General features: G+C 38.0%; 2 protein-coding genes across 2 annotated transcripts; one reads left to right on the forward strand and one right to left on the reverse strand.

Annotated features, from left to right (window-relative positions):
- Window positions 1-5,209: 5,209 nt before the first annotated feature.
- LOC132629772 (uncharacterized) lies at window positions 5,210-10,230 on the forward strand. The gene is made up of 6 exons (XM_060345124.1): window positions 5,210-5,644; window positions 5,744-6,141; window positions 6,287-7,512; window positions 7,640-8,237; window positions 8,356-9,348; window positions 9,552-10,230. The coding sequence occupies exons 1-6, from the start codon at window positions 5,210-5,212 to the stop codon at window positions 10,228-10,230; spliced, it is 4,329 nt and encodes a 1,442-aa protein (XP_060201107.1).
- A 1,569-nt stretch (window positions 10,231-11,799) lies between these two features.
- On the reverse strand, window positions 11,800-12,618 carry LOC132629773 (uncharacterized). The gene is made up of 2 exons (XM_060345125.1): window positions 12,123-12,618; window positions 11,800-12,059 (listed from the first exon to the last, which is right to left on the reverse strand). The coding sequence occupies exons 1-2, from the start codon at window positions 12,616-12,618 to the stop codon at window positions 11,800-11,802; spliced, it is 756 nt and encodes a 251-aa protein (XP_060201108.1).
- Window positions 12,619-19,147: the final 6,529 nt, after the last annotated feature.

The raw sequence follows: 19,147 nt of genomic DNA on the forward strand, positions 1-19,147 counted from the left end.
GTACCCACCAGCACCATTGTATCCAGGATCATCATCACCAGGATCATCATCATTATCAGCAATAGAAGGAACGAATGGTTGGGGAACAGTAGTAGTAACAGATCCGATTGGTGCAGCTTGTGATCGGGTTTGAGGTCGTCGGGAAATAGTAGCAGTAGATCTGGTTTGTCCTGATTATGATCGGGCTCGAGGTCGTCGGGAAACAGTAGCAGGAGCAGGAACAGATCCGATTGGTGCTGAGAAACATTTTGTAATCGGGTTCGAGGTAGTCGGGAAACAGTAGCAGTAGATCCGGTTCATCCTGATTATGATCCGGATTGACGTGGTGGGAGAATAGTAGCAGTACCAGGAACAGATCCGGTTTTCCTGATTGTGATCGAGTCGATACGTTCTGCTCCAATTCTACAACTTTGTTTTGCAGATCTTCTATCATTACCGCCTGATTTTGTATCATAGTCCCCTAAGCATTGTTTTGTTGTGTGAGTTCCTCGATATCTTTATCGTGGCTCGTCACTATTTTAAGAGTTTGTACTGTTTGTTTGATCCATTTGTTTATGGATTCATCATCATTATAACCGACAATTAGTTCAAGGACAAGTTCCTTTGAATAGCCAAGTTGTACAAACAGTTTTAACTCGTTCTGTTTGTCATGGAAAACTAAATGGAGCATACAGTTGCCATCGCACAAAAAATTACGGAATACCCTACTACAAGTGTCACACTCCATGGGTGGGTCAGGAAGAGACATAGTGTGGGAGAGAGGGGCTTTCCAAAAGAGAGAGAGGAGTAGCCGAATTAGGTTTTCCAAAAGAGAGAGTAGCAGCGATATTTGGTTAGAGAATATATTTATAGGTGCTTACTAGGGCTTCCTCTTAGATGTAATTAATGTTTTTAATTTTTTCCGGTATTTTTTTGTTTCAGTTTGAATCAGTGTTTTAAAAGGCGTTTTCGGGGCGAGCCTTGGGGCGGGGCGTACCAAAAATGCCCCAAGGCGATGGGTCGGGGCGAAAGTCCCAAAAAGCGTACGCCCAGCAATTCGGGGAGTACGCCCAGGCGTTTGGGGCGAGTTTTTTTTCTGTTGGGGCGTGTTGGGGCGTAAGCCCAGAAAACTTCTTCAAACTAAAAACGAAATTTGTTAAATAAGTCCTTAGTATAATGCCCAAATTTTCAAAAGTCAACATGTAATTACTCAAATGTTTTAAAAAGGAACTGAAACATTAAATTTAAAAGTCAAGACCTTTTTTTATTGCTAGAATGCCTAATATATGTTCTTTTCCAATTATTTATCTTGTTTTCTACTATCTCAAAAAAGTAACGAGTAGTCACTTGTACTTGTAAGTAGCGTATAATAGATTGTTCTAATTAGTTTTTTTGTGGGGGTATATATATATATATATCACTTATTTATAGTTTTCTTCAATTTTTTTCGCTATTTCACCTATTTAAAAGTATTTATTATAATTATATCATTTTATAAAATACTAAAAATTAAAACCCCATGGGGCTTACGCCTCACTGAGGCAGACGTAAAACGCCCCGCCTTACACCCCCGCCTTTTAAAACACTGGTTTGAATAATACGTGTGGGCATGCAGTTTTTTTTTCTTCATATAATAGCATGTTAAACGTAAAATATAACTTAGAACCCCTCTAAATAATCTGTTTGATCAAGCTTTCGAAAAGCGAAAAATATTTTTTTCTTAAATTTTAATAAGTGTTTATTTTAGAGAATCGAGGTATTTGGCCAATTTTTTATTAAAAAATATTTTTAAGTAATAGCAGAAACTGTATTGCAGAAGTTTAAAAAAAAAGAAGTAATTTCTCTACAGAAGCACTTTTTGAAAGTTTCGCCAAGCACAAATTTCTGTTTTAATATTGACAAAAGTATTTTTCAAATTAATTAGCAAATATATAATACTACTTTCAATTTTTTTTTTTTTTGTAATAAAAAAACACTTATAACAAAGATACATTTTGAAATAAGTAGATTCTGAAAGTTTGGTTACGGGCTCGAATACTCTTTAGAGGAAATAACAATGGCAGATGTAGCTTTTGAGCTTCTCGCATACAAACTCAATAAACTTTAGCACGAAAATAGATATATATGTTAAAAATTATAAATTTTAACAAATATTAGATTTTGAACCACTGCGAACGTTTAAAAGTTTAATGAGCTAATTAATTAGTGCTAAGAATTTTAAAAGGTCAAAAATTTATTAACTATAATAAAAGAATGCATGTGCAACTTCTCACCAAGCTCTGCTGCTGGCTGATTCACTGGATTAATTTTGCTGCATAAGCATTTAGGGCAGGCACAATTACATTTATCATTGCATCTTTTTTTTTTCGATCTCTTTCGAGAGATACCTCCAACCGGGAAATTTTGCCCATAAAACTCGACACTCTTCAAAATCCGTCCGCTTTTTCTATGGCTAGCCTCAGCCTCATTTCTAGGGTCATTTACAGCAACAATAGCCTGATCATTGTTCAGCCCCTGATTTTCCTCCTGGTGTTCAGGAGCATTTAAACCCAAATTTCCAGTATTGTTGAGCTCCCCAGCAACATCATTTACATCAGTAACAACCAACAGAGCATTGTTCAGCCCCTGATTTTCAGGAGCATTTAAACCCAAATTTACAGCATTGTTGTGCTCCTGATTTTCTAGAGCATTTCAACCCAAATTTCTAGCAGTAGCCTCATGATATCACTAGCGTTGTTCAGCCCCTGATTTCCCTCCTGATTTTTAGGAGCATTTAAACCAAATTTCCAGCATTGCTGAGCCCCTGATTTTCAGGAGCATTTAAACCCAAATTTTCAGCATTGTTGAGCCCCTGATTTTCAGGAGCATTTAAATCCAAATTTCTAGCAACAACCTCATGATCACCACCAGCATTGTTCAACCCCTGATTTTCAGGAGCATTTAAACCCAAATTTCCAACAGCAGCCTCATAATCACCACCAACATTGTTTAGCCCCTGATTTTCAGGAGGATTTAAACCTAAATCTCCAGCATTGTTGAGCTCCTCAGCAGCCTCATCATCATCAGGACCACCACCACCATTGTACCCAGGATCACCATCATCATCAGCAGCAATAGAAGGACCGAATGGTTGGGGAACAATAGCAGTAACAGATCCGGTTGGTGCAGCTTGTGACCGGGTTTGAGGTCGTCGGGAAACAGTTGCAGTAGATTTGTTTAGTATTGATTGTGATCGGGCTCGAGGTCACAGGAACAGATCCGGTTGGTGGCTGAGAAACATCTTGTGATCGGGTTCGAGGCCGTCGAGAAACAATAGCAGTAGATCCGGTTCGTCCTGATTGTGATCCAGCTTGACGTGGTGGGAGAATAGTAGCAATAGAAATAGCAGGAACATATCTGGTTTTTCCTGATTGTGATGGGGTCGATACGTTCCGCTTTGATTCTGCAACTTTGTTTTGTAGATCTTCTATCATTATCGCCTGATTTTGTATCATAGTCCCCTGAGGAGTGTTTTGTTGTGTGAGTTCCTCAATATCTTCATTGTGCCTCGTTAATATTTTAAGAGTTGGTACTGTTTGTTTGATCCATTTGTTTATGCGCCACAAATCTGGTTTGATTATGTTTGTTGGGTAATCGTCACAAAAAGACAAAGAGTTGTGAAAAATTCTCTCTCTAGGAAAATGCTATCAGTGGACTCAACTTACCACAACCCCCTCCCCCCACCACCCCCCGAACCCAACCTTCCAACGGTAACAACAACGAAAAATTCTGAATCCCAACCCACCCAAACCAATGAAACTACGCCAGCTCAACCATTTTTGGTTGCTCCTCCACCCCTTTCTCTACCTAACCCATCGGAAAATAGCAAAATTAAAGAAAGCCCTCCTCCTCAGACATCTTCTCCACCTAATGATAACACTAATCGAAGCATAGCTCCACCCAATAACAATTTCCCAATAATTTCCTCAAATTTTGACAAAACAAACCTTCCCAAACAGGCTAAAGATGCTGAAATCGCCCAAAATAAGAGGAAAGAACCTTTTACCTCTGCGGATGGAGTGGGGGAGAGACAAAATTTTCCAAGCTCTATCAATACTAATCAGGGCATTTTGAAGCCGAAAATCAGTGGGCAGAAAGGTAATACCAAATCTAGGGCCAACAATCAAGGAATTTCGAAACCAAGTTTCTCTGCAGCGGTTCAAGCGAGCCTTACACCTCCGGAAAATTCCGCTCCGGTGGATATTAGAAGAGGCACACATCTTGGTAAGCGAGCATTTTTTTCCAGTGCCAATGACTACTTCATAAATCTTGCACAGGATTGTAAAATGACTGTTGTTGGGAAATTCTACAAAGGAAGGCCAAATATGGAGGATCTTAGGAACCAGGTCTATAGTCAATTCCACCTCAAAGGGACAGTTAACATTGCTTATGTAGAATCGACACATGTTTACATTGATTTCACAAACGACACTGATTTTAGACATATCTATTTCAAACCTTTCATATATTTTGGTGATTGCCCTATGAAGGTCCTTAAATGGACTCCTGATTTTAAACCAGAAGCAGAAACTACCATAGTCCCTGTTTGGATTCTTGTTCACAAATTACCTTGGCATCTCTTTAGATGGCACATCCTTTCCAGATTGGTAGAGGATGTTGGGCTAGCTATTGCTCCTGGTCAAGCCACTTTCTCCAAATCTAGGGGAAATGTGGCTAAAGTCAAGGTTGAAATTGATCTTCTTAAGCCTAGAATTGATCAACTTTGGTTGGGTTTCAATAGGCTAGATGGTGCAGAAGATGGGGTTTGGCTTGACATTGAATATGAGAATGTACCTGGTTACTGTACCTATTTTAAATTCCAGGGACATAATGTTTTTGAATGTAGAACTAAGGCTGCACATGAAAGGGCAAAGAATCAGAGGGAACAATAGGAGCAAGAAAAGAAAAATCAACCACATGATCATAACAACAACTTTGGTGACAACAATCGTGATGAAGATGAGGAAGGTTTCATTACAGTAAAAGGAAAGGGCAGACAAACAGGTAATAGCAGTGGAATAAATGCTAGCAATATGGCACAACCCAACAATAATCTCACACAAAATAGTGAAAGGGATAAGCTAAATAATGGTGAAAGAAGCAACATCAGAGGTGATACTGACAAACAAGTTGTTGATAAGCAAACACTTCAACAAATCAGTGATGATACAGATTCTCAAAACAAAAAAAAATGGAAACTCAGAAGAGAACCCAAAGACATGAAGCTTGGACTAGCACAAACAAGAACAGATACCATGATGCTCAAATTAATTCAGGCAAGAACAAACAACATGAAGCTAAGGATTATTTACAGGACAAGGAGAAGCAGTTACCAAACAGGAAATATATTGACAAACGAAGGGAAAAAAGGCAGAGGAAGAAGGCTATCCAAATGGAACAAGACACTTTGAATAAAAACAAGAAGATGGAACAGGAGGAATCACAACAGATAGTGCCAACTCAGGAAAAATTTGAGGAAGGAAAAGTCCTTATTGATCAGATACTTCAGGATGAACACAAAGTGCCAAACCATACACCTATAGAATGTGCAAAAGATACAAACACAAGTCAACAACTCAAAGGCAGTGAAACACAACAGGTTCAAAACACTCAGGATGAACAAAATGTCCCAAAACATACCTCTAGAAAAAGTGCTAGAGTTTCCAACTCCAATCAGCAGTCTAAAGGAAGTGATTGACAACATATTGACAAATCTGGTTTGCAGATTCATAAAGAACCAAACATTATTAATGCTACTAACAACATTCCTGAAGCTAGCTCATCTGATGGTGAAGATGGGGTTCCTGACAGTGATTATGAAATAGGGGATGACTTAGACGAAGAAGAGGAATCAGAGGATGCTTCAGATACACTGGATGAGGACTATGAAAGCCTGGAAGAGGGCCCTTTTGATGGTGATGAAGTTGCAAAAAGGATTGTTGAAACTTTTAATGGACAACATAGCAATGACCCTACCATTTTCCAAGCTTTTGCGGATATCTCTGATAGGGAAAACCTATCACCAAGAGGGTCTAATGTGCCAAGAAGGGGAATAGGCAACTACAGAGGTAGGGGTGGCAGAAATGCTCCCTCATCATCAATACAACACAACACAAAAACCAAGTTTGTTTACTATGATTAGCATTTTAAGCTGGAATATCAGGGGCATAAAAAGCTCCATTGAAAGTCTATGCCAGCTCAATAGACAACACAAAATTCAGTTCCTTGCTATTCAGGAACCATTTTGCAAAACCACAAAACTTGACAGATACAGAAGACGATTGGGTTATAATTTTGCTTATGCTAACTGCAACAACATGATATGGATATTTACTGATGAAGATGTTGAATGCCAAGTCTATTCTGACACTGAACAACAACTTTCTTGCTTTATCAAGATTGGAGATGACACTATTTCCATCACTACTATTTATGCCAAGTGTAAAGCTTCTCTCAGGGAATCTCTATGGGAAGATCTCAGCCTTATTGCTTCCAGTCAGAATCTTGAATGGATGGTTTTAGGAGATTTCAACTGTATTACTGATCAAACTGAGAAGATAGGAGGAAATCCACATAAAATGGAGAAGAGTTTACCTCTTCTTGAATGTATTGGAGACTGTGATCTTTATGACTTGGGCTTCATTGGTTCTGCCTTTACTTGGTGTAACTACAGAGTTCCAGAGAATAGAATATGGAAGAGATTAGACAGAGCCATGTCTAATCAGAAATGGTTAACTACTTTTCCTGAGACTAGTGTCACTCATTTGGTTAGATCTGGGTCTGATCATGCCCCTCTGCTTATACATGCTAAAGCCTGTAACATTAGTCATATTAAATACTTCAAATTCTTGAACTTTTGGGTGGATAAACCTCATTTTCAGGATATTGTGAAGCAAGTTTGGCAGATAGTTGTACAGGGTTCTCAGGTCTGGAGGTTTCATATGAAACTGAAAAATACAAGTAAGAAACTATCTTGGTGGTCTAGGAACATCATTGGAGACATTTTCGAGCTTACAAAAACAATGGAAAAAAGAGTGGCTGATCTTGAGGATGTTTGCCTTCAAGACAACTCTACTACTAATATGGTTAACCTTAATGAGGCCAATGCTTTACTAATCAGGCATTACAAGACTGAGGAAGCCTTCTGGAGGCAAAAGGCTGGTATTAAGTGGCATGCTGAAGGGGATCTAAATACAAAATTTTTCCACTTTGTTATTACTTCCAGGAGGCAAAGATTGTCTCTCAAGAAGATAAAAAATGGGGAAGGTAACTGGATTGAGGGGGACAGAATTGCTCAAGAAGCTATTTCATACTTTGAGAACATTTTCACAGAAGACAACAACAACAATGATTTTTCTAAACTCTCATGTCTTCCTAAGATTGTCTCAATGGAGGATAATGAGATGCTATGCTCTATTCCCACCATGCAAGAACTCAAAGACACTGTTTTCTCAATGGATCCTGGAAGTGCACCAGGACCTGATGGCATGACGGGTATTTTTTTATCATAAATGCTGGGATATTATTTCTACTGATCTTCTTAACATGATTATTGAGATTTTTAAGGGTGGGATCATTAATAGGGCTATTTCTCACTCCTGCCTGATTTTAATCCCCAAAGTCAAATCTCCTCAAGCTTTTTCTGATCTTAGACCAATTAGTTTAAGTAATTTTTCTTGCAAAATTCTCTCTAAATTGATTAATGGTAGACTTACCAGTATTATGGATAAGATTATCTCCCAAAATCAATCTGGCTTTATGAAAGGTAGGTCTATTAGTGAGAATATTACTCTTACTCAAGAGATGGTGCACAATATGAACAAAGCTGAGCCCAATGACAATGTTGTTATGAAATTAGATATGGCTAAGGCATATGATAGGGTCTCTTGGACCTATATGTGCCATGTGCTTAAACAGTTGGGTTTCTCTGACTCTTGGGTTGGTCTGATTCATCGTATTATCTCTAATAACTGGTATTCCATTAATATAAATGGTACCAGGCATGGTTTTTTCAAATCCACTAGAGGTCTCAAGCATTTGAGCAATGACAGTTTTGTTCCTTTTACTTGCAAAAGTAATGGACCTTCTATTACCCATTTGTGCTATGCTGATGACACTATCCTTTTCAGTTCTGGGGATTGCAATTCCATCACTATGATGATGGATAAACTCAGTGAATATGAGAAAATCTCTGGTCAACTTGTTAACAAGAGAATCTGGTTTCATGGTTCACTCCAAGGCCAGTGACTCTTTTATCCAGGATATTATTAATCTCACTGGTTTTGCTCATCAAAAACTGCCTTTTAATTATTTGGGTTGTCCTATTTACACTGGTAGGAAAAAAATTACCTACTTCAATGATTTGGTGGCTAAGGTGTCCAATAGAATTACTCGTTGTCATAACAGGACTCTTTCTGCTGGAGGCAAGGCAGTACTTATCAAATCAGTTCTTGCTTCTATTCCTCTTCACACTCTTTCTGTCATTCAACCCCCTAAAACCTGTATTAAACAGATCGAAATGTGCGTTGCTAACTTCTTCTGGGGGGATAGTGATGGCAAGAAAAAATACCATTGGATGGCCTGGAAAAAGCTGTGTTATCCTACTTGTGAAGGAGGAGATGGCTTTAGAGGCATCCAATCCTTTTGTGATGCTTTTGCAGCCAAGAATTGGTGGAGTATTAGAACTAAATCTTCTTTGCTCAACCAATTCATGGAAGCAAAATATTGCATAAGATCTCATCCAGTTGACAAAAAATTTGCGAGTGGGGATTCCCATGTTTGGAAAAGGCTCACTGACATCAGGGCCAGATGTGAACAACATATATTATGGAAAGTTGGCCAAGGAAACCTATCCTTTTGGTGGGACAATTGGACAAGACTTGGACCCATTGCTTACCTTTTACCTACTGAATACAGAGCAAAGAGAGTGAGGGTCTCTGAATTTATATATGATGGCAAATGGAACACTCTTACTCTTTCCAGTCTATTGTCTGATCATATTTGGCAACATATTGCCAAGATTAGCATTGAACCAGACAAGGATGATTATCCAGTTTGGCTACCTGATCCCAGTGGTAGATTTACTTATAAATCTGCTTGGGATCTACTTAGACCAAGCAGAAACCACACACTTTCAGCAGCGAAAACATGGCACTGTAAGCTTCCATTTAAAGTTTCCTTCTTCATGCTCAGATTGTTACATTCCAGGCTACCTACAGATGAGAAAATTGTGAAATTTGGTGTCAATGGACCTTCTAGATGTTGTTGTTGCAAAACTTTCAAACTGGAAACTATTGAACACCTTTTTTTTGTCATAGTGAGACTGCCAAGGTTTGGGAATATTTCTGTAACACTTGTGGCATTCCGTACAAAAGGATTAATGCTAGATCCTTGATTCTCCAGTGGTGGTTGACTAAACCAAAAAACAAACTTCATGAACTTCTCTTACAATGTACTCCTATTTTGATCTGTTGGGAAATTTGGAAGGCAAGATGTGCTTTCAGATATGAGAATATCCCAATCTCCTATAACAGGATCATTAATCAAGTTACTTGGCTTGCTTATCTCATTATTAACAGCCAGATACCATCTTTGAATCTCAAGCCAATTTGGCTAGAGTTATGGGATCAGGTTGAAACTATTAAACAAGCTATTGATATCAAGGTTGTTAGATGGGCCAAGCCTAATCACCTCACTATGAAACTAAACACTGATGGTTGTTGTAAAGGCAACCCGGGAGAGGCAGCAGGTGGTGGCATCTTCAGAGACTCCAATGGACAGCTGGTGATGGCCTTTCATTCTTACTTTGGCACTATTAGTAACAATGTTGTTGAATGTTTGGCTATCTTGAAAGGACTGCAATGGTGTAATGATCATGGCTTTCACGACTTTGTGATTGAATCAGATTCTCAAATGGTCATTCACATGATCAATGGGAAATATATTACTCCAATTGTGTTGAGAGATCAAATCCGGAAGATCGGGCAGACTATGTCACAAGGAAGGATTATTGCTCAACACTGCTTTAGAGAAGCCAATTTTGTTGCTGATCATCTTGCTAATATGGGACTTGCTGACAGAATGGATAAATTCTTCACTCAAGTTATTTCTTTACCACATGAGGTTAAAGCTTTAATGAAGAATGATCAAAGGGGCTTTGCTCATTTCAGAATTAGGACCAAAAAAGGGCACTACACTTTTGACAATGACTAAACTTAGCTACTGTAATATGTGGTTCTTAGTTTTTGCTTTCAACACTTTCTTTTTCATATGTAACTCAGGAAAGCAGTCCTTTCTTGATATCATCTTCTACTTGCTTGCTAGCTTTTTCAGGATGTCTAATCTCATTCTTCACTGTATCATAGAGGCTAAGGTTTACGTCCTCCTCAGTGTCTTCTTTTGGTTAAATATGTGGACAGGTAGGGGTCCGGCCAACCCCCCCATCACCATAGGTTGATAACCTAGGTGAGTGGATTTACTAAAAAAAAAAAAAGATCCATTTGTTTATGGATTCATCATCATTATAACCGGCAATTAGTTAAAGGACAAGTTTCTTTGCAAGTTGTAAAAAAAGTTTTAACATGTTCTGTTTGTCAAGGAAAACCAAATGAAGCTTACAGTTGCCATCGCACAAAAAATTACGGAATATCCTGCTACAAGTGTCACACTCCATGGGTGGGTCAGGGAGAGACATAGTGAGGGAGAGAAGGGTTTTCCAAAAGAGAGAGAGGAGTAGCCGAATTAGGTTTTCCAAACGAGAGAGTAGCGGCTATATTTGGTTGGAGAATATATTTATAGGTGCTTATTAGGGCTTCCTCTTAGACGTAATTAATGTATTTAATTTTTTTCGGTATTTTTTTGTTTCAGTTTGAATAATACGTGCGGGCATGCAGTTTTTTTCTTCATATAATAGCCTGTTAAACGTAAAATATAACATATAACCACTCTAAATAATCTGTTTGATCAAGTTTTCCAAAAGCTAAAAGTATTTTTTTTCTTAAATTTTAATAAGTGTTTATTTTAGAGAAACGAGGTATTTGGCCAATTTTTTATTAAAAAAATATTTTTAAGTAATAGCAGAAACTGTATTGCAAAAGTTAAAAAAATATGGTCATTTCTCTACAGAAGCACTTTTTGAAAGTTTCGCCAAGCACAAAATTCTGTTTTAATATTGACAAAAGTATTTTTCAAATTAATTAGCAAATATATAATACTACTTTCAATTTTTTTTTTTAATCAAAAAACACTTATAACAAAGATACATTTTGAAATAAGTAGATTCTGAAAGTTTGGTTATGGGCTCGAACACTCTTTAGAGGAAATAACAATGGCAGATGTAGCTTTTGAGCTTCTTGCATACAAACTCAATAAACTTTAACACGAAAATAGATATATATGTTAAAAATTATAAATTTTAACAAATATTAGATTTTGAACCACTACGAACGTTTAAAAGTTTAATGAGCTAATTAATTACTGCTAAGAATTTTAAAAGGTCAAAAATTTATTAACTATAATAAAAGAATACATGTGCAACTTCTCGCCAAGCTCTGCTGCTGGCTGATTCACTGGATCAATTTTGCAGCATAAGCATTTAGGGCAGGCACAATCACATTCATCATTGCATCTTTCTTTCGTTTTTTTTTTCTTCTTCGATCTCTTTCGAGAGAGACCTCCAACCGGGAAATTTTGCCCATAAAACTCAACACTCTTCAAAATCCGTCCGCTTTTTCTATGGCTAGCCTCAGCCTCATTTCTAGGTTCATTTACACCAACAATAGCCTAATCATTGTTCAGCCCCTGATTTTCAGGAGCATTTAAACCCAAATTTCCAGCATTGTTGAGCTCCTCAGCAACAACATTTACATCAGCAACAACCAACAGAGCATTGTTCAGCCCCTGATTTTCAGGAGCATTTAAACCTAAATTTCCAGCATTATTGAGCCCCTGATTTTCAGGAGCATTTAAACCCAAATTTCCAGTAGCAGCCTCATGATCACCACCAGCATTGTTCAGCCCCTGATTTTCAGGAGCATTTAAACCTAAATTTCCAGCATTGTTGGGCCCCTAATTTTCAAGAGCATTTAAAGCCAAGTTTCCAGCACTGTTGAGCCCCTGATTTTTAGAGGCATTTAAATCCAAATTTCCAGCAGCAGCCTCATGATCACCACCAGCATTGTTTAGCCCCTGATTTTCCTCCTGATTTTCAGGAGCATTTAAACCCAAATTTCCAACAACAGCCTCATGATCACCACCAGCATTGTTCAGCCCCTGATTTTCCTCCTGATTTTTATGAGCATTTAAACCCAAATTTCCAGCATAGTTGAGCTTCTCAACAGCCTCATCATCATCAGGACCACCATCATTGTACCCACTACCACTATTGTACCCAGGATCATCATCACCAGGATTATCATCATCAGCAGCAATAGAAGGACCGGATGGTTGGGGAACACTAGCAGTAGCAGTAATAGATCCGGTTGGTGCAGCTTGTGATCGAGTTTGAGGTCGTTGGGAAATAGTAGCAGTAGATTTGGTTGGTCCTAATTGTGATCGAGCTCGAGGTCGCAGGAACAGATCCAGTTGGTGGCTGAGAAACATCTTGTGATCGGGTTCGAGGCCGTCGGGAAACAGTAGCAGTAGATCCGGTTCGTCCTGATTGTGATCCGGCTTGAGGTGGTGGGAGAATAGTAGCAGTAGCAGGAACAGATCCGGTTGGTCCTGATTGTGATCGGGTCGATACGTTCCACTCCGATTCTACAACTTTGTTTTGCAGATCTTCTATCATTACCGCCTGATTTTGTATCATAATCCCCTGAGCAGTGTTTTGTTGTGTGAGTTCCTCGATATCTTCATCGTGCCTCGTCAATAATTTAAGAGGTGGTACTGTTTGTTTGATCATTGTTTTATGGATTCATCATCGTTAAAAGCTGCAATTAGTTCAAGGACAAGTTCCTTTGAATAGCCAAGTTGTACAAACAGTTTTAACACGTTCTGTTTGTCACGGAAAACCAAATGAAGCTTACAGTTTCCATCGCACAAAAATTATAGAATACCCTACTACAAGTGTCACACTCCATGGGTGAGTCATAGAGAGACATTAATGTGGGAGAGAGGGGTTTTCCAAAAGAGAGAGAGGAGTAGCCGAATTAGGTTTTCCAAAAGAGAGAGTAGCGGCAATATTTGGTTGGAGAATATATTTGTAGGTGCTTACTAGGGCTTCCTCTTAGACGTAATTAATGTATTTAATTTTTTTCGGTATTTTTTGGTTGCAATTTCAATAATACGTGTGGGCATGCAGTTTTTTTTCCTTCATATAATAACCTGTTAAACATAAAATATAACTTATAACCACTCTAAATAATCTGGTTGATCAAGCTTTCGAAAAGCTAAAAGTATTTTTTTCTTAAATTTTAATAAGTGTTTATTTTTGAGAATCGAGGTATTTGGCCAATTTTTTATTAAAAAAATATTTTTAAGTAATAGCAGAAACTGTATTGCAAAAGTTCAAAAAAAAAAAGTAATTTCTCTACAGAAGCACTTTTTGAAAGTTTCGCCAAGCACAAATTTCTGTTTTAATATTGATAAAAGTATTTTTCAAATTAATTAGCAAATATATAATACTATTTTCAATTTTTTTTTTAATCAAAAAGCACTTATAACAAAGATACATTTTGAAATAAGTAGATTCTGAAAGTTTGGTTACGGGCTCGAACACTGTTTAGAGGAACTAACAATGGCAGATGTAGCTTTTGAGCTTCTCGCATACAAACTCAATAAACTTTAGCACGAAAATAGATATATATGTTAAAAATTATAAATTTTAATAAATATTAGATTTTGAACCACTACGAACGTTTAAAAGTTTAATGAGCTAATTAATTAGTGCTTAGAATTTTAAAAGGTCAAAAATTTATTAACTATAATAAAAGAATACTTGTGCAACTTCTCGCCAAGCTCTGCTGCTGGCTGATTCACTAGATCAATTTTGTTGCGTAAGCATTTAGGGCAGGCACAATCACATTCATCATTGCATCTTTCTTTTTTTTTTTTTTCTTTTTCGATCTCTTTCGAGAGATACCTCCAACCGGGAAATTTTGCCCATAAAACTCGGCACTCTTCAAAATCCGTCCGCTTTTTCTATGGCTAGCCTCAGCCTCATTTCTAGGTTCATTTACAGCAACAATAGCCTGATCATTGTTGAGCCCTTGCTTTCCCTCCTGAATTATACCCGAAATGTCAAGTTCACACTCCAACCAATTGGGCAATTCATTAGCCCCCCATTCTTATTTAAAGTGAAATTAATATCACCTTATAAGGTACAACACGAGTCTCACGTTTTTTCTTCTTTTTATTCTCTAACCACCAGTCACCCACCACCTAACACCAAAGAAATCCGGCAATTGTGATTCGGCCGGAGAATGAAGCGGCGGAGAAACCTTGACTGAAAAATGAATGAAAGCCTTGAAGGCAATCTGAACAAAAATCCTTGAACCTCAATTGGAAATATCAACGATTTTGGAACTTTTCCTGTTTCTGTCCAATTAAAGGTGTTACTAGTGTTAAAGAGTCCTACATTGGTAGGTTAAAAGGTACATAGTCTTCTTATATGGACTTGGGCAATTCTCTCTTCATAAGTGTTACGTCCCGTATTTTTATACATTGGGACAACCCGGATTAACTATGACAAGTAAGGGCCAAGACTATTCCGGGATTTGAAGTCGGGACTTTTGACCTTTGATTTTATTTTGAGACATAAGTTATATATGAAATTGTGGGCATTGAACACTTCGGAAAAATTGGGACCACAATTCATAAAATTGGAATTAAAAATGTGGTACAAAAATCCCATTGTGGCCGTGTAGACCCTTAAATGGCCCACACAAATTTTGTGGTCAATTTTAATTAGTCCACCACTTGTGTGGGCCATGATCACTTGTACAATACATGTGGACTTAAAAGATGACCAAGAGTTCATCTTTCTCTCACTCACCACTCAAAGAAATATCAAGACTTTGGAGAGCAATACTCCCTCCAACCTCACGGCTAGAGCCATGGAAAACCAAGTCCCATTTTTGCCTCTCTAAAAATTATTTCTTTGATACAAACCCACTATATTGAAGTCCCTAAGTAACGTGGAAGCATCGTTTGGGTCATCCAACCATTAGTTGTGCCTATTTGCAAACCCTAGCCTATTGGTGGAAGTGAAGAACAAAGGTAAGTTTTGCTCTTGTTTATGTGTTGTGGACGTTTAATTCATGTTGTAGTATGTTAAAATGGATAAAAATCATGAAATATGAAATGTTGAAGTTGGGTCTTGTGTTGGGTGTGTTGACCGTGTGAAGTATATGTGTGTGGTGTGGTATTGGGTTGATGAATTAATTGTTTGTAGCATATTTGATTGTCGTAGAGTGGAGAAGAAAAAAAAAATCATCAATATATGTATATATGTGGGTGATGTAGCCGTGTATAGCCCACATGTTAGGCAAGGAATGAATTAATGTCGCTTAGCGTTTGAATGGTTGTTGCGATGACTTTTATGTTGGAAAGGAGAGTTTAAGGTCCCGAATTGATATAGTAAGCGTTGCGGACTGATTTGGAGAACTTGGTGCACTTAATGCAATCCTTATATATAAGAATCATTAACATATGTATATGTGTAGTGTGGACGAATGTGAGTCCTATAATATGTCGAAGATCGTGTTACTATCGTTTAGTATTTTAGTTATCGTCGATATGAATTCTAGTTGGAAATAAGTGTTTAATGACTCAAGAATGATGTTGAGATGGTTAGGGCTGTTTTGAGGCTTATTGTGCGTTGATGTAATTTGTATATTTTATGAGAATGACATCAATATATTGTGGATCGTGATACAAAACATGACTTGAAAATGAGGAAAGAAAATAGGGGGCTGCTCTCGGCTAAGGGGACTGTTTTCGGCCACTTGGAGAAAAAAAAATAAAAAATATTTGATTGTTGGAAAAATTATGTGAATTGTTTAGAATGTTCTTGAATGTTGTTAGTATGGATTTGGGTTAATAATCGAATGTACGAACGATATTGTGGCTTGAAAGTAAGCCATTGAATTGAATAATTGGAAATTTGTCGAATGATGAAAAAGAGAGCTATTAATGTTATTTTACCTTCCGAATTGATTATCGATGTTGCTAGGTTGGTTATTGTGGTTGTTGTTGTGTATTTTGAGCGAGTTAAATTCTCGGGATGGCCTATTTACAGGTGGAAATGCTGCCGAATTTTCTGTAGAATTTAATGATTAGTTGGAATGAATGGCTTAAGTGCCTATGTTTAATATTGGATATTCGTTGGTATATTTGTAGACCTTGGGGAGCCCGAGGCGTATATTGGAATTTACTTTAGATTGGCCATCTTGGAGTGCGTACGAGGTATGTAAGACAACTTCCTTTCTTTTTGGCATGTCTTAGTTTTACATAGGCTAAATTAGAGCCTTAAGGAAATTCCAAATCCGAAATCCGAGCATGTTATGATCCGTATATGTTCTTTGGCAATCTTATGTATGATTTGATGAAATATGAACCCTTATGTCTTTGAAATAATCGTTTTCCGAATTTTGCATAAAAAGGGTTCACTTTAAAGAAGTTCGTAATTTTTGGAATGCCATATCTTTCACAAACATGCTCGGATTACTCTAATATTTTGTAGAAGTCTATATGACATATGATATGTATGTTTTCCATAGGCGGGCCCGACTCGGGTAAATACCCACCCGTGGGTCCCGCGACTTTCCTTTATGAAATCCGGAGAATCTTTGAAAGAATTTAGTATGACTATTATTTCGATTTTTAAATATGATCATTTTGCTTATGTTTGAATTTATGATAATGATTTTATGCATATGACTACTCACGACTCTATTCGTGCATTCTGTTATTCCTTTCGCCGAGTCCCGGGCCGGTTCTGTTATCGTGCGCGTTTTGATACACTCCGGAGTTATGCTGTGTTTATGGTTCACCGAGCTACTCGCAAAAGAGGGTCGGGTTCCACTTATATTTGGTGTTATGCTGTGTATGGCGTTATGCGGTGATGTGATATGTGACGGGGATACGGAGATTTGAAACTTTCTGGTGTTATGCTGTGTTATGGCGCCATCGACGGGCGGGCGACCATATTCTTCTGTACCTTATGCATGACTTACATGTTTGAAACTAAACATTTTGATATAATTGGATTTGCACTTATGTTCGGCACTTCTGTTTCTTTTATGTCTCAGGTTTGTTTTCTGTATATTCTGCTTTGCATACTCAGTACATATCTCGTACTGACCCCCCTTTCTTCGGGGGGGGGGGGGGGCTGCGTTTCATGCCCGCAGGTACAGATGCGCAGTTTGGTGATCCACCAGTTTAGGACATCCTCATTTGCTGTTCGGAGTGCTCTTCTCACTTCAGAGCATATGTTTTGGTATACAGTTTCGTTCGTTGTGTATGTATTTGTTCAGGGGTACGGCGGGGCCCTGTCCCGCCATATGATTCGGTTGGTCTGTTTAGAGGTCTGTAGACGTATTTGTGGGTGTGTGTGCCTACTTCTGTTCCGATGTGTTTGTATGATTCTATTCGTTATGGCAGCCTTGTCGGCGTGCATTTGTATCTGTGTTTTGGGCCGTTGAGTCATTTGACAGCCTTGTCGGCTTTTGACATATTTGACAGCCTTGTCGGCTTTTTGGACATATTTGATAGCCTTGCCGGCTTTTCGATATATGTATATGCTTATGTTTGTGTCAGATACAGTTGGATACAGTTTGAGACGGCATATAGCAGTTATAGTCATATATGCTATTTGTATGTGATTCGATATGGATAGGTACGTTTGGGTGCCCAACTAGGGCGCCAGTCGCGGCCCACGGGGCTGGGTCGTGACAATAAGCTAGCTTTTGGGGTTGAGTTAGGCACAAAATTTCATTTCTTTACATGGTATCAGAGCCACAACTCCCCTCGCATTCATTGTTTCCGATGTTGGCCCCATATTAAAAATTGTCAACGCATTACATGTCCATTCTGAGGGTGAGGTGGGATGTTAAGAGCCCCATATCGGTGGATTAAAGGTTCAAACAACACTAAAATTCTGCCTCATGATAGCATCTAGGAATCACACTTTTTTTTAATTGCTAAAGATTTACTTCTATTGTTTAGCACTATCCAATAGTATTCTCTAGATTCTCAAACGGGCAACAAAATATCTGTTTTTCACATTGACGATGTCTGGATCAGCTTGAACACACCTCGATCAATGCACTGGGCATTTTGTCATAGTGTCCAAGCAACAAAACATAGGTAATCCTGCTTACCAAAGTTGAAGCAGATGAACTTCAACCAAGTGTTGTAGCAAAGATTTTAATTATGATATCTCTAAAAACATGCCTGAACCACAATAAAGTATCCCAGGTTCCTAAATAGCAAAAAGAATGAGTGCCCCAGCTATGGCTGCAAGAAGATCAAAACTCTAAGTTCCCAAACACAAAACTCACTCTAAGTTGCTAATGCCAGATTTCAGTCGAGTCATCAATGATGAAACCTCAAACATGCTTTGAATGATATCTAAAAAATTAAAGATGACGGGCATATGAGAATGAACAAAATTACTGCTTCGGATTGAAACATATTACTGGTTCGAACATCCAATGTGTGTCTCTGATCCCATCTCATCCATTTGGATAAATATTGAGGACAGGACATATATTCTCTGATATAACTAAAATTGTGAAAGAATAGGACTAAGCCTGGCAAAAGATTCTGAACTTGGAAGACATTCATCTTCCCTATCATATCTCTGAGAAGAAGTCAATACCTCAAATATTTCAGCACAATAATGCAGTAACAAAGGAAACTGACGGGGCATATTTCTCCGCAGACCTCATTAATCTAATTCAGAGTTAACTATCATACATCGATAGCAACATTATTTGCACGCTTTTCTAAAGACACTAGTCACCTTCATGAGCAGCCTAGAGGAATATGATTGCTATACAAACATGTATCGAACAAGTCATCAAAGGTTTCATAAAGCTCGACTAAAGTAAATTTGGAAAAGAGGAAACTATTTACTGGCCTAAACAACTGAAGTATAGCACAATCTGGTCAGCAAAATGGAAGGACT

This window comes from Lycium barbarum, chromosome 3 (assembly GCF_019175385.1).
Source record: "Lycium barbarum isolate Lr01 chromosome 3, ASM1917538v2, whole genome shotgun sequence".
NCBI lineage: Eukaryota > Viridiplantae > Streptophyta > Magnoliopsida > Solanales > Solanaceae > Lycium > Lycium barbarum.